General features: G+C 39.1%; 1 protein-coding gene across 2 annotated transcripts in view; it reads right to left on the reverse strand.

The window, feature by feature from the left end:
- Window positions 1-11,324: 11,324 nt before the first annotated feature.
- Window positions 11,325-16,776, reverse strand: part of SPATA16 (spermatogenesis associated 16) — a 295,979-nt gene continuing 290,527 nt past the window's right edge. For both annotated transcript variants that reach the window (XM_074298205.1, XM_074298207.1), the window contains one exon: window positions 11,325-11,666. In XM_074298205.1, the coding sequence (XP_074154306.1) occupies window positions 11,544-11,666 (123 nt within the window). In that variant the 3' untranslated portion in view covers window positions 11,325-11,543. The remainder of the gene's footprint in view (window positions 11,667-16,776) is intronic.

Genomic DNA, 16,776 nt, shown 5'->3' on the forward strand with positions numbered 1-16,776 from the left:
CCACTCCCTTCTCCCATGTTCGCTCTGGACCCCTCCTTTCCTATTAGGTCTTTCATTCTGAGACTCCACTGGCTACAATTAAAGGTATCTTTGTTTCAGTGGCTTGCTGGATCTCCTTACCTGGAACATATTTTATATTCTATCCATTGACATTTTGCATTTTCTTTCATTTAAAACATCTATGGGCAAAACCATCTAATGTCTGATTTTTCCAGAGGGCCTCATGATTTTAAAAGAATTTGAATATATAAAATTCCATTTTTATGTAATACTATTTTAATGTAAATGCCTATTTTACAAAAGGAGAGTGACAGGTAAAAATGGGAATTATACTTAAGAGGTTCTAACATATTTTGAACAATTGCATCTGTGTGAATTTGGACTCATTAATAAAGAGGAAAAGGAGAAAATGGTATGTTTTCACTCCGCATTCAAACAGCATATAGTTTTTTTAATCAATTTTTTATCATAATTTTTCAATTTTTCTTTTTGAAAAAATGCTTTTTCCAGAGTCACTCCTGCCCTGACTTAACTATGGGCAACCTAGTTCTCACTTCTAGTATCTGACGGGCAGTCACTTGGGTTTATTCTGTCTGGTCCCAGAGGATAGAACCAGGAATCATGGATATACAGAGGACAATTTGGGCTGGAGATCAGAAAAGTTTCTTAACATTAGGGCTTACCAAAAGTGGAATAGGCTGCTCCAAAGAGGTCAAGATTTCATTGGAGATCTTTCAGCAAAAACTGGATCCCAACTTATTGGGTTTGTTTCAAGGGGGATTATTTTTGGGGTACAGTTTAGAATAGATAATAATAGTAGCTGGTATTTGCACAGCATTGTAAGGCTTGCAAAGCACTTTACAGATACTCATTCATTCATTTATTGATTAATTATATATCACAACAATTCCATGAGAGATGCTTTTATTGTCCCCATTTTACAGATGAGCTAACCGAGAAATTAAATGACTTGCCCAAATTCACCATAGCTAGTAGTTATATAGAACAGGATTTAAACTCAGGTCTTCCTAAATTTCATGGCCTGTGCTTGATCCATGGAGATCCTCAGTGACTGGGCAAGGGTCACACTACCCATGTGTGATAAAAGCAGTGAGTCAGTGCTCAGAGTGCTCCTGGAGTCCCTTCCACCTCTGGATTTGGGGATTCTAAATTTATTTACTTTCCCAACATTTCCTCAGAGGAAGATGTGAGGTCCTTAACTTTCCTGTGTTGACAATGCTAGGGTAATTGACATTGAGACTTCTCTTGATTTTCCCTGGATCATAGCCATGGGCAATGAAGGGACGATCACGGGTCCCTAATTACCAGGTGTTGTCAATGTAGTAGACATGGCAGTGTCAGCTTTCCATTGTTATTGATTTCTATTCAAAAAAGAGGGAATGGTCCAGAATGAAGCTAAAGTCAATACCCAACAAAAGTATAATTAACTAGACCCACAAATAACTAGGTTTAGAGAGCACGGGCTCAGGAGACAGAGCAGCTGGGTTCAAATTCAGCTCCTCTGATTCTGATTGTGTTTGTCACTTTGGGCCCTCGGCTTCCTTGGGACTTATTGGGTCTTACTTTCCTCAATTATAAGCAGCTCCTTTCCCCAATTCACTCTGCCAGTTCCCACTTTTACCACTGAGTTGTTTCAAAAGAATAATTGATTACTTCTTCCCTTCTAGGAATAATCCAGATGGGTTAGGGGTATTTCTAAGTAAATCCTGCTATTCATGAGCTCCCATCCAATACATTCCCCATTCATTATTAATTAGCTTGTAAGAGTTAATCAGAAAGGGACATTACTGTGGTGAAAGAGTAAGAACAGCATTAAAATATTTCCCCCAAACTGGGACTTGCCTTCAGACTCCCAAGATTCTTACATAGAATAGACTTAAAAATGAGAGAGCTCATGCAGCCAAAGGGTAGACTCGGAGTTTGGTTTTTGGAAGCTTTTTTCTGCCTTCATGGAGCCCTCATGAAGAGGTCCTTAGAGGTGCTTTCTACTGAGTGCCCAAGGCCAATACCTTTGTAAGGCTGTAAGCCACCTTTCCTCAGGGTGTCTAGGTTATCTTCACAGTATCTCTCAGCTAAAGGGGCAGATGGGACCATCAGTCACCCTACCTTCACAAGTTCATCAGACCATCTCTGTTCAAAATGGAGGAAGGGAAGAGAGACAGGGTCCCTCCCTCCCCTGCTTCCCTGCCTGAGTCTCTTTGATATTCCTTGATTCTGAGGTATGTCTAATTCTTCCAATCAATCCTAACCGTTCCCTGGGTAGTGTCATTTGGTGTCACCCAGTGCCTCAAAGTATATCCTTCCTCTCAGATTGATTAAAGACTTTCCCCACACCTCATTTAAACTTTTGTGTGACTGATTGATTCTGAATTTAAATCTGAGGGTGGAAAGGAGTTTTTACTTAGTAAAAGGATCCAGAGGAAAATGCCTTGTTAGTAACATTGATTGGGATTGGGGGTGTGGGACACCCTTCCCACACGTCAAGTATGAGCGTTGGATAGGATGCCTTCTAAAGCCAGAGCTACCATCCCATAAAGTCTTATGCAAAAGCAGAACCTGATGAGTGTGTGACACAATCTTAAGAACTTGAAAGGACAGATCTGGCCAGAAGAAGAATGTTGCTGGATGTCGTGTCTGCTAAATGGTTACCCTCGGAATAAGAAAAGAAAGAAAATATCCAGGGTAATGTATGGATACTTTGTGAAGCATTCACAGAAGAATGGGAAAGGGGAAAGGGAAAGAACTTTAGCTTGAAAAGATGAAGGATCATTCCTCTGAGGAAGAAGGATGATACCATGGAGAGGGTGCTAGATTGGGGGTCACAAGAAGATCCAGTTTGGAGTCCTGATTCTTCCACTTATTAGCTGTGGGACCTTGGGTCTAAGATACTTAACCTATCTGAGCCTCAGTTCCCTCAGTCATAAAATTAGATAATTTAATTTGATGGCCTTGGGGATATTTTTCAGTTCCAAATTTTTCATCTGATTGGAGGGTGGGGTAAGTGTTCACAAAGTTTTTCATCATCGAGTGCAGAAATGAGACTTACAGTTCTCACCACTCTCCATCTGTGGCTCTGTTTGGTTTCAATTCTGTGGAACAAGATAGTCCTTCATATCCCTTCACCCTTTAACCTTTTGTGTATTGTCTTCCTCCATTAGATTGAAAGCTCCTTGAAGAGAGGGGCTAGTTGTTTTTTTTTTTTTTTTTTTTTTTTTTTTGTTTTGTTTTGTTTTTGTTTTTGTTTTTGTTTTTGTTTTTGGCTAGCGTTTTTATCCCCAGTGCTTACCCCAGAGCCTGGCACAATAGGCACTTAAGAAATATATATTGAATTGAATTATTGCCATCATGGGCAGGTAGGATTTAGACCTTGGAAATCATCTAGTCTAATCTCTTTCCTTTTCACAGATAAAGAGGCTCTAAGGAAAAAGGACATAGGTCTTGTCTTGTCTTTGACAAAATAAAAACCTTTGAGCCCACTTATTGGCATGAATTATTCAGTACATATTAATTATTACTGTATTAACCCTGGATAAATAGATTACACCCAGAATGCTCCTTAATATTTAATTTCCACATCTCCATGGCCTTTATGATACGAGGTTTTTGTGGGACGATTTTATGCTTTGATTTTCCACTGAGGCTAGAGTGCCGTGTCGGACTTCATTAACGAGCACATAGAATATATTTGCTTTTGCGACAATCTGTAGCATCTCCTTTGGCCCTATTTTTCAGATCTTTTACCTCTTCCAGATAGCTTGTCAAAAATAGGTGGGCGCCTCCAGCTGTCATAATATTCTATCTTAAGAATCCACTGCTTTCCTGTCAGACCAGGACAATCGGCCTTTGTAGCTCGGTCCCAAGAGCCCAGAGAGCCATCGGGCAGATCGTGATATATCTAGCTCGATGCACAGTTCTGATGTTTCAATGCCGCCATTCATCCAGATTTGGCCCTGCCAGTGGTCTCTCAACTTCCAATACCCTTTGATTTAAGGGTTTTAGGTCCATAATAAAATCATATTTCACTGGGTGATGTCCTGGGAGGGCACGGGAAGAACAAAGGAAAATAGCTAGAAGTAGAAGTTATAAGGAAGGAAAGCTGAGAGGGTTGGAGGGGGAGGAGACGAGGAGGCTCCAGAATTGGGTATCTTGACAAATCACTGCATTATTTGTAAATAGAGGCAGAACCTCATCATAGCAAGCAGCCTTCCATCAAAAGGTCCTGTCTAACGAAACTATTTCTGGGCCCCGTTGGATAGCCTATAGCGGTACTGCTTGGCTGATAGGGAGAAAATGAATTTTCTCCAAAAGCAATTCTGTATAATAAGTGCTTTCTTTGACACTTATGTTACAGTGGGGATTCTTTGAAGGTATGGCCTAGATGGCGGGGAAGGGCCTTCACTCCCCTGAAATTCTGGGGTTCCTGCAGACACAGGTGTTGAGTTTTCAGAACTGCAGGAATCTTGGGGGTATAATCCCCTCATTTTATAGATGAGGAAATTGAAATTTAGAGACAGGGAGGGAGTAGCCCAGGGTCACAAAGTTAAGTGTCTGAGGCTGGATTCAGTCTCAGGATTTCCCTGACAGTTTTTCTGGCACTCTTATTTACCGTACCTTCTAGCTGCTTCCCCATCAATGCATTTTGACTTTTGGCTATCTTCCAGAAATGAAAATAGCCCCCTTCCAAAATGATTATAAAATTGCCATCACTAAGAATGTTATGATGATGGTGGTTGGGCCTTGGAAGGTGGGAGGTCTGTAAAAAGAAATTTTGAGTGATGGCTCAAATAATTTTTAGAATATGCATTTGGTTTCCCAAAGTGATTACTCTGAAGACAAAACCAATCATTTGCCTGTAAATTCTGGTATATTTGCTTATAAAGTATAGTTTTAACCACGACTACTTTTATGGGGCAATCAAGAAGATTCAAATTTTCTATCCATCTCAGGAACTGGGTGGTATAGTGGATGGAATGCTGAGTTCAGAGTTAGAAAGATCTGAAGTCAAACCTGGCCTCAGACACTAGGCATGTGATCTTGGGTGAGTCACTTGGGAAAAAAAAAACAAACAAAAAACAAAAATTTATCTCAGTTTCCCCAAATGTAAAAAGGAGACAATGATAGCAATTATCTCCCGGGACTGCTGAGAGGATCAAGTGAGAGATTTATAAAACACTTAGCGGTCTGCTGATTCCCATTCTAATGCAATAAATAATGTGGATATTCCATGGAATTTTTTAGCTTTCAATTTTTTTTGATTAAATATTGGTTTGGATATTTGATAAGTAATATTTAGATAGTAAAGTAATAGTCGAAGTTGATAAGATTGGCACTTTACAAATTTATCTCATTTTATCCTCTAGACAACCTTGGGAGGTGGTATTATGACTGTTTTACAGATGAGAAAACCGAGGTATATGGAGGATAAGGGACTTGCCTAATGTCCTACCAGTAAATGTCTGAGGTGAAATTTGAACTCAAGACTTCCTGATTCCAGGTTCCTGACTCTATCCACCTAGTACCTAAATGTACTGAGTAGGCATAGCAAGTCTAGAAATACAATATAGGGGGACACATTCTCCCTTATATCATCTTGGTCTCTTGGGAAAATGGGCAGATTCAAACTAAAAGCAATTTCTACAAGGCAGAGTATCCTATGTCTCTCCTGCTAAAGTGAATTAATCAGGTTCCTGAGCATTTTGTTTCTTGCTAATTGACTTCTGGGAACTCCTGGTCTGGACCTTGTTCTTTGAGCCCCGGTGGCTTGCCTTTCTGACTTCTGCAATGAACAAGGCCATAGCTATCTCCAGTCTCCTTCAAGAATAAGCAAAAATAATGTTGTGTCTGCAAAAGAGCCAGAATTACCAGCTGGGCCCTGTACTCATGACCTCCATTTCTGGACCCTGGTAGGGAGATGATAAAGGTCTGAGGCTTCTCTCCCCACCAAGGGATTAATCTTTGCCTTTTCCACCACCAGTCAGTCTAAGAAGAGTTAGAAACAAGACCCATAATGAGATTTTACTTGTACTAAGCAAGTTAAAAATAAATATTGCTGGGGAGGAAATAACCAATGCTCTAAAAAAATCACCTTGATGGAAGCTTTTTTTTTTTTCCCCTTTTCAGTGTAATTGAAAAATTACATAATCAAAATGCCAGGTAGATGCTTATCCTTAACTACAAAGTCACAGAGGAGTATTAGAGTTAGAAGGAACTTTAGAGATAATCACAGATGAGGAAACTGAGACCCCAATAAGCAAAGAAGCTTGCCCAAGACACAGAGTTGCAGAGTTATTCATGCTGAGGCTCCCTTTTAAGGACTACAATGGAGAGGGCTCATCTCTGTTAGGTAGTATTACTGAATCTGAGTATGGCCTTCCTGTCACTGTTTCCAGGATGTTAGCCATCATGTCTGTCCTTGGTTTCCCTCGGGGACTACCTGTTTTGCATGATTCCTCTGTTCCTATTGGCAGATATTTGGGGAAATATGGGTAGATCTGTGGTTTCATCAATGTGTGAAATCTCCTGAGATAGCAAATCCCTCCAATCCTTTTTTCCTCCCTCCCTAGACTTCATTTCCCCTCCCTTCCGTTTACCTGTTAGTTTTGCATATTTAAACATTTTAGTTTTTCATATTTAACTGTTTTCCTTTGTTTCCTTTACAGATGTGATTCATATCATAATCCATTTATCACTGAGTAGAAGAAACCTAGTGAGTTGCTGGAGACCCATAGGGTCCAGCTTGATTAGCCCAAGGTTCCACAGAGATGGGATTTGGACCAGGTTGCCTATTGGCCAGTACTTGAACAAAAAGAGTTGTTCAACTCTCACCTCTGTTACTACCCATGTGAATTTGAGCAAATCATTTACTATTTCTGATTTCTAGTTTTCACATCTATAAAATGGGGATACAAATAATATGTAATACCTGACTGGTTGTGAACATTTGATGACATATGTCAAGATGGTTTATAAAATAAACTAATGTAAGCTATCATCCAATGTTCTTTGTAAAGGGCTACTTTGCTTCTTGGTTTGTTTGTTGCTTTGCATTATACATCATTCTGATCCAAACCAGGATAAAACCATATCCCCTGCATTTCATTTTGGAAAAATAGCTCCCAACAATGAAAAAAATGCCATTTCTAAATATCACTTTCAGGCATTGTGAGATGAGGCAATCTTAATTTTTCAAAGAACCGATAAGGCCATTTGACAGTTTTTGAATGTCAACAGGCCTTTTTAGGCAATATCTTTATAAATGGAGAGAACTCCAAGATCCTGAAACCAATGTCTAAAATCAAAGTCATTGCTCCAACATCTAGGAATTCTATGAGAGAAGAGAAATAAACTGAAGTTTAAAACCCAAAGAAGACATATTTTTTTTCCTGATTCCTAAAGCTCATGCCACAGCAGAAAATAAAGAGATCATCTTTATAGATCTAAGAGAAATCATTAATATTTCAAAAGATAGCTATAACAGTAGGGTGACTTACTCAGGTGACCTACAGTTCTCATTTGGGGAGGGTAGAAGCAGTTTAACTCTGGCTTCCTTAATCTAGAAAAAAACATGAAAGGGGGAAAATTGTTTTCTGGAACCCACTTGGGCATAAACAAATGCTAAAATGAGATATAATGTAGGGGAATATAAAAGAACCAATTAAAATCTTCTATTTATCATGACTAATAATGGTTAAACTGGACATTTTTTCTTTAAAAAAAGATGGAAAAAAGGCTTTCCATAGGATGATCTGTAAAATTTTAAAAGCCACATAAAATTATACAGCTATATTTCAAAACCTATTAATGGAGAGAAGAAAACCTGGTAGAACTCTTAGCCGAAGTAAAAAATTTTAAATTTATTATTTTATTAAACAAGCTTTTATTGATACATTTTGTTTTTATGTCACCTCCTTTCCCATATATATATCCCTTTCTAGTACCAATCCTAGAGAACCATTCCTTGAAACAAAAAGAGAAGCAAAATGGTTTAAGTGCTACAACCATCAAGTCTGACAGTATATACAATTTTCCGCACTCATGCTTTCTTTCCCACCTCCATTTTCTTTTAAAATTATATAATATTTGACTTCAAGAAGGAGAGGTCAGGTCAACTCACTATTCAGAGAATAGCAGTTCCTAGGAAATCTATCTGAATACATTGCAAAAAAGCCCAAGGAACTGTCCAAGGTATTTTGTTTTAGTGTTATTTGGTCATGGTGGGGATCTATTGGCATCTATTGATAACCCTTTGATCATAAAGACATTTTTGAAGTGAACAAGTGCTCTGATAACTAGTGTTAGTTTAACAAGGGTTAACCTCATCACCCTTAGTCCCTTTCTCCAGGAGTGACATCCCCTTAGAGTCTGGTAGTCCCTCAGAGACTAGCCTTCTGCTGAGATTAAAGAGGATTTTCAGCTAAAGAAGTTGTCTGCTTGTATATGGGTCCTGAGGGTAGGAAGACATTCTAGCAAGCCATATATAGTGGAATAAATTGGGCAATTTTATTCTTTTTGTCTACTCATTAACTCCCTGAGGAGCCAGATAATTAGAGAACATTTGTTAGAGCAAGAAGGGACTTTAGGGATCATCTAGTCTAATTATCTCTCTTTACACAGGAGGATCTGAGACTCACAGAAATGAACTGACTTACCCAAGATCATACAATTAGTAGCAGAGTCAGGGATAGAACCAAGGCAGATCATAGATCAACTTTTTAGTATTCCCTACGTATATATTTGTGTGTGTGCATAATTTCATTAATTCGCTTTTAGTTGCATTTCAACATTGCTTTTGCTCAATATATCATTAATGTCCCAATCCTCTATTTTCCTTTTGTCACCTTCCAGGACACCACTTACTTATCCTTTCCCAAATGAATTTTAATGGTTGTCTTCTTGGTTTTGAATTATTGTGTTTGTAACCGAGTTGTTCCCATTAGTTATGGTTTAGTTTTTCACCGGTACCATTTCTGTTACCCATTACTGGTTTACACAGTGGAAAAAGTGCTGGATTTAAATAAGGGTCTGAGTCTTGACTCTACCATCATTCAAGTCCTTCATTTTATAGTTTTTTTAAGGCATCTTCTAATTCTGAGTCTTTATTAATTTGTGACCTGCCATCATCTCCTCAAATATGAATATGTTTATTGGAGGTTGGGGCATATGGATGAGAAGACCAAATGTTTGTGTTCTTAACACAATTTTTGTCAACACACTGCATATGCACTAAGTGTGAGGGAGAATATATTCTGTGAATACACAAAGGAACATGTCAAGAATCTGTGATTTTGGTAAAGCGAGGGAAGGGGAGCTAGTTAGCAAGATGCTACCAGTCTAGGACTTAAAAGGTGATGGATTTGGAGATGAAAGGGACCTGAGATGAATCAGTTTACAGATAAGGAAACTGAGGTTCTTAGAGATAAAGTGATTTGTCTGTAATCAAACCAACCACTAATTTACATAACTGAAGTTAGAATCTAGGCCCCTGGAACTAATGCCGTGTTTGTGGAAGTGTGAACTGATCACATCATTCTGGAGAGCAGTTTGGAATCATGTCCAAAGGGCTATTAAAAAAAAAAAAGTGTACATATATTTGATCCAGCAGTATCCTTCCTGGATCTATATCCCAAAGACACCATAAAAAAGTGTAGGTGAGGGGTAACCTATTTATACAAAAATATGGTAGCTCTTTTTTTGTGATCACTAAGAACTGAAAATCGAGAGACTGACTATCCATTGGGTGATAGCTAAATAAACTGTGCTATATGATTGTGATGAAATACTATTGTTCTCTAAGAAATGACAAGTAGGATGATTTCAGAAAAATCTAAACTTAGATGAACTGATACGAAGTAAAGAAAACCAGCTGAATGTTGTACACAGTAATAGCATTGTACAATGTACAACTGTGAATGACTTTGCAATTTTCTTGCAGTACCATGATTCTAGACCATTCCAGAGGACGTATGATGAAGCATACTCCCTGCCTCAGAGAAAGAATTGACAGTTTGAATGCAGGCTGAAGCAAGTTCTTCTCTTTTAACTTTTAAACATTTTTATTTCAAGTTTTGAGTTCCAAATTCTATCCCTCCCTGAGACAGTAAGCAATCAGATATAGGTTATACATGTTGCAATTATGTAAAACATTTCCACATTAGTCATTTTGTACAAGAAGACTCAAATAAGAGAAAAAAATGAAATTGAAAAATAGCATGAAGCAAGCTATTCTCATTTTTTCATTTTTTAAAAACTCATCTTCTTGTACAAAATGACTAATATGGAAATGTTTTACATGATTGCACATGCGTAAACTGTATCTGATTGCTCACCATCTTAGGGAGGGAGGAGGATATGGAAGGAGGGATAGAATTTAGAATTCAAAACATTAAAAAATTGTTTTAAAATGTAATTGGGAAAATTACATATTTATACATGCATGTATATATGTACATTCATACAATACCTACATATACATGGATATTTACATAACATATACACACCATCTTTTATGATTCTAAGGCTTGAGTTCTTTTAGTGATGTCATGTTGCCTTTGTGTAGTCATCGTGGCCCTGGGATTTCACTGACATGGGTAATTTGGAGGTAAGGAAATGTCCCGAAGTGATGCAAGCTGGGTATCTTCTTTGAAATTCATTAGAAAGAGGTCTGGCTCTAGATCATCGAGTGCAATAACTTGTCTAGAATCTTCCAGCCAGCATGATTCAGAGACAAAACTGTTGGGATCTCCTTGGCTTTGAAGCAGGCTCTAGCTGCTAAATGCCATTGTTTGCCATGATCATTGTCATGACTTTAAGTTTACTTCACTGCCATTTATTCACATGTGTGAGAGAGGGGCAGTGTGGTATAGTGGAGAGATCACTACTAAGAGTAGTTAGTTAAATTAAAATTTTATTTTTATTTAATTATTATTAAAAACATCTGTGATCAGATCCTAGCTGAGTGACTCTGGGCAAGTCACTTATGGGAGATGATATGAATAAAGGCATTTGCAAACCTAAAATGTTATTTACAAGTTAGTTAGATACTAATCTCTGAACAGCTCAGTTTTCTCACCAGTAAAACGGAGGCAGAGGAGAGGATGGACTCAAAGGCCTTTCCAGTCACTTCCAGCTCTAAGTAGGCAATCCCATGTGCCAATGGGAATGAATCCTGATGATTAACTCTGGGACTAGCAGGGCCCTATGTGCATATTGAGGAAAGTCCACTATACTTTAGAAAGGGCACAGTGGGTGAAGGAACCCTGCTCATGGTTATTCTTTAAGCTATTTAAATAAACAAGATGGATGTGAATAAGAACCAAGTTAAACTTTCTGAGAACATTTATTTCTGCCAGCTGAGACTAATGAAGTGTGGAATCTCCTTGCTTAAGATGAGCCAGAGGGAAGAGCCACCTCATTCATCCGAAGGCAGACCTTTGTCGTCCCAGCTGTCAAACTCTGACTGCCTGGATGTCGTGGTTGGTGGGTTGGGGGGAGTGGGAAGGAGGGGGGGTCCATATCTCCAGTGACTAACACTGCTGTACACTCTGAAGTCGCTTCATTTTCATTTTCTGCCTCCTGGCTGTTCTCAGTTTTTTGGTTTTTAAGAAACTATCCTCTAATTGATATAGAAAGTCTTCAATTAGCCCAACCTGTAAGACACAAACAAATGCCCTTATTGTTCAAAGTTGTGTTTTTTTTTTTTTTTTTTTTGTTTTGTTTTTTTAAGAGGCCTCCTGGGTTTCCCAAATCATTTGCATTTCTAAGCATATTTTAAAGAAAGCTCTGGTGAGCTGAAAGGAAGAAAAAAGAAAAGAGAGAACGAGAAAGAAAAAGAATGTACAAGGAAGGAAGGAAAGGAACTGCTCAAAGCATAAATGATTTCTGTCCTATTTCTCTTGGGGTTCAATTACTTTACCTGAGTTTCCCAAATCATTTGTATTTCTAAGTCACATTTAAAAAAAAAAAAAAAACCTCTGGTGAGAAGGAAGGAAGGAGGAAAGAAAGAAGGGGAACAAAAAGGAAAAAGGAAAGGCATGCTGAAAACAAAGAATTTCTGTTCCTTTTCCTTTGGGGTTCAATTACTTTACATGTGTGGAGCCGACATGCTAGAATGCTTTCATTCAGTCATGCATGCTGGGAAGGGGGAATTGATCACAAGGCTCTCTTTAAATGGCAATGAAAAACAGCCATTTTAGGAGGAAAGCACGAGCCTGAAATTAATCTCAGATCAGTTTTTGTTTCCTTTCTTGTCCTCCAAGAATGCTGGAGGAAAACAGAGGCTGTGGCATTTATGCGACACATGTTTGCACGGGAGAAAAATGAGTATTCCACACGGCCGCAGCGAGGGCCATTTTTCTATTAAATCCAAATGAAGTTCTGAATAAATATATTTTCTTAAAAAAAAAAAGCCCACAAAACTTTTTAACAAACGGCATCCACTGAAGGGCCTGGGGAGAGACTAAACAACAATTCCAGGAAGAGGAAAAAACCAAATTTCATAGGTCTTCCAAAATAAACTCATGATTATTCAAATATGCTACAGCTTTGTGGGTATTCTGTTTGTCAGCAAAAACGTGGAAATAAAGTAGATTGTTGTTCATCTATGCAGCAATGGGATCACATAAAGGGGCAGAAATGCAAAGGTGTGTGCTTAAGGTATGGGCAAAGCACAAAGGAGCTCCCCGTAAGCCACCCATCTCCCAGAATCACCCTAGGCTTGGCTGTTTCCTTCTCAAGATACATCCATGAGGCGCGTGCCCAAGATGTAAACACTTACAATTCCTATCTTCAGATTGTGAATTACACTTTTTAAAGGCTCCATTTAGCCTTTGGAGAAATATTGAGTGGATCATTCGGCTTGTCAAAAAGAAAAGAACAAAAGAACAATGGATTATAGATACATCGCAGCCATCCGAGTCCTCCATATGTTGGGTATGGCACTTACCGTCAACTTGGCTTTTCTCAAAGGAAACAAAATCAGTTTTATGCCGGGAAGACAAGGACTTCGGGATGAAGGGTATGCATATGGATGTGGCTGTTACACACGTCTCCTTCTGTGTGCGCATCAATACCAGTAAGTGTTGGTTCTGTGGAGGTGCTACCAGTCTCCGGGGGTGACTGTCTAATGACGATAACTCCCTCCTCTTAGCACTTGTACAAACCCACCAGAGCCCTGGGCGGGGATACTTTATGAGGCAAGTAAGATATTGACATGCTAATGGAACCTGTGGCTCAACACCCAGGTTGCTTTGCCAACTGTAGTGAAGAGTTGTCCGGGGTACTGTAATATGAGGCGACTTGCCTTGCATCCCATGGCCAGGGTGTCTGGAGGGAGACCTTGCACCCGGGCTTTCCTGTGTTTGGGGGATAGCTGCCTAGATAAACACGGCTCCACATTCCCAGGTGCAAGAGAAACATTATAGGGTGGGGAAGGGAGTGCTGACCTTTGAGCAAGAAGGATCTGGGATCAATTCTTGTCTCACACACTTATTTGGTGATCACGTGCCGGTCCCTTAACCTTGTTGCTCATCTGTTCCAAAGGATGGAGTTTCCACACTGGGAGTTCCCTCATCTTGATGAAATTACAGGGTCTAGAACCAATCCTCCAAGTACTACTAGTACTTACTTCACAGGGTTACAAGGCTCAACTGAGCTAAGGTGCTTTACAATCACTAGAGTGGGCATTTGGATGGCACAGTGCATAGAGTGCCAGGCCTGAAGTAAGAAAGACCTAATTCAAATCTAACCCCAGATACTTACTAGTTGGGCAACTCTGGGCAACTCACTTAACTCTGTTTGCCTCAGTTTCCCCATCTGTAAAATGATCTAGAGAAGGAAATTGTAAATTACTCCACTATCTTTGCCAAGAAAACCCCAAATTGGGGTCATGAAGAGTTGGACGCCACTGAAGCTACGGAGCAACCATTAAAGCATTATATAAATAACTATAATGAGCATGGTAATGATTGTCATCAGGCAACATGGCGCAGTAAATATCTAAATGGGTTTAGATATTACCTCTGACATAGAGAGGTTGTATGATCCTGGGCAAGGGATTTAACTTCTCCAGGTTCTAGGATATAGGGGGCAGATTTGGAGGCCCTCTTATTTTGAGATGTTGCTAAGTTAGGAAAAAAAGGAATATATAAGCATGTGTGGTTTTGAAAATCAATATTCAGCTTACAGAATTCCCTGTAGACACTGAGTAGCCCCTGTTCCTCTTGGAGTTTGACCCCACTGTTCCAGCATCTCTACAAACAGCTACCTTTCAGAGAAAGGGCACTGGGAGAGTCCAGTAAAGCCACAGGTTCACTTCTTATCCTATAATGATGATTAATGAAGCAAGTATTTATTGAGTTCCTATAAAGTCAAGCACTGCACTGAGTGCTTTACAGATCCTATCTCATTTGATTTTCTCAACCACCATGGGAGATAAGTGCTGTTATTATGCCCATTTTACAGGTGAGGAAACCGAGGCAAACAAAGCTTAAGTAACTTTGTCCAGAGTCACACAGTTGGTCTTCCTGAGTCTAAGCCTGACATGCTATCCATTGCATCACCTCGCTGCTGGTATGATAATAATGATTGTGACTTTTTTATGACACGTAATCACACTATTAGCTATAATCAAATTAATTAAACAAAGAAAAGGAGAATTTTGCAAAACAAATAGCAGGCTGAGGAGGTTTGAATCTAGCTCAGCTACTCTGCAAAATTCTGAGAAGAACAGCAAAAGAACCAGATAGACAGAAAGATTTTGCCTTAGTCTACAGATTCTTTCTATTTCTAATTATCCTACTCCAGCTGAAGTCCCAAGCCCCAGAAGAAGCGGACAAATGGTCTGATCACAACAAACATCCTAACCACCATTCTGACTGTACACAGTTGATTCATTATTGGTGTTATTTGCACAGAAAATGTATCATTTAAATCAGAGCTCTTACAATTAATTGTTTGCAATTAGCCCCAAATATAATTTAAAATTGCTTATGATCCTAATGCAAAACAACCTTAAGTAGATAGGAAAATGATTGTTTTAAAACACCCATGGGTGGCTGTTGCTTCTGCCCCTTTCCCCTACTTCTTTTATTTTTTTTTTTCTTTCCTAAAAATTGTATTTATATTAAAGAACAAGCCTGACTGGCTTGCTTCCTTAATTAAGCTCCCTTCTTTTCTGCTCTTGCGCTAATGAGACCTGTATTCCTGGTGCTATTACCTGAGAAGGCTGAGGATCTCACTATGGTGCTTGGTTATGGGGAAGCTTAAAAGATGTGGAAAACCACTTATTAAAAGGACACTATTTGTGCTTTCTTTTGGAGGGGGATGGCAGCCTGAAATGATGGCTCAGGTAAGGCTTTTCTCAGAGCTGGTACAATTAATTCCTTCTTGTTATTTCAACGTCTCATTTATCTTAGTGGCTCCTGCTGGGTCTAGCTTAATGTTTTCCATACATTCAGCTCCAATAAATGCTGAATGTCTTATGCAATGGATCTGATAAGATTATCAAACTTTATAATTTCCGTACTAGGAATACTTGCCTTTTTTTTTTTTTTTTTTTTTTTTGTTCACAAGAGGAAATGTGATTAAATAGAGAATTGGCCTTGGATTTGGTGGTTCCTCTGCTCTGTACTGATTGCGTGACCTTGGAAAAGTCCTTTCACTGCTTAGTGCTCTAGATCAGAGGTGTCAAAGTTAAATAGAAAGTTCTCTGTACATACTAACTTACATAAACCACAAACTATTGTATTGCATTGTGTATTGTATTTCTATTTATTTTCTTTAACATTTCCCAAATAAATTTTATTCTGGTTCTAGCCTAGTCTGGGGAATTCTGAAGGCTGCTCTGGACAACCCTCTGACTACGCTTCAGAGAAAGGCCCAATTTGTACTAGCAGAGGTTTCTTTCCTGGGAGTTCCCTATGCCATTGACTAAAGTTAGGCTCCATTAGTATGAATAATGGATCTAGAAGAGTGGTCACATTATTCAGGTTTGCAACACTGGCTGGAACAATGACCATTTTTTTTTTTTGCCTAATTGTAATTTTGAATAATGTAATTTGGGATCTACCCAATCCCTTCAGGGGATTCTTATTTGCACTAATTGGTCTCACTCTTCCAAAGTCATAGGAGTCTAGACAGCTGGTGATGGCTCCACAGGGCCTACCAGCAGGAAACAATTAATTCCAGCAGGATAGTTTGTCTATCTCTAAGAAGGCAGGGTTTAACTCCATTGAAGTAAAGTAAAAGTAAAATTTAGATCCAGGATTCTTGGCTCGGTATGAAGGCTGATGAGTTTTAGTTTTATGCTGATGATAACAATCCGAAGCGCTTTTATCATGTCCTCAAGGCTCCATCAGCACCAAGTAACTGAGATGCACCAGGCACATTGATTGGTGATATAAGGACATGATCTTGGAGAGATCTTCCATGATGTTCCCAACAGACCGGTCATCGATCACCACTGAAGCCATGGACCATATGCTTCAGTTTGAAATCAATCCAACTTCCAAGTGAAGAAAAGGTTTTGAATGCCATTAGACTCTTCTCATGTGGCATAGTACCTGGTATTGATTCTAAGATTTACAAAGCAGAGGGTGAACTGCTCATACAGAAGTTGATTAAAATCTTCTGGGTAACATGGCAAGGGGAGGTTATCATCAAGTCCTCCACCATCCATCTCTATAAAGGAAAAGGAAATAGGTTGTCCTGTGACAACCACAGGGTGTGGGTATAGGGATAGCCATTGCCAACAAGATTCTC

This window comes from Sminthopsis crassicaudata, chromosome 3, assembly GCF_048593235.1.
Source record: "Sminthopsis crassicaudata isolate SCR6 chromosome 3, ASM4859323v1, whole genome shotgun sequence".
In the NCBI taxonomy this organism is placed as follows: domain Eukaryota; kingdom Metazoa; phylum Chordata; class Mammalia; order Dasyuromorphia; family Dasyuridae; genus Sminthopsis; species Sminthopsis crassicaudata.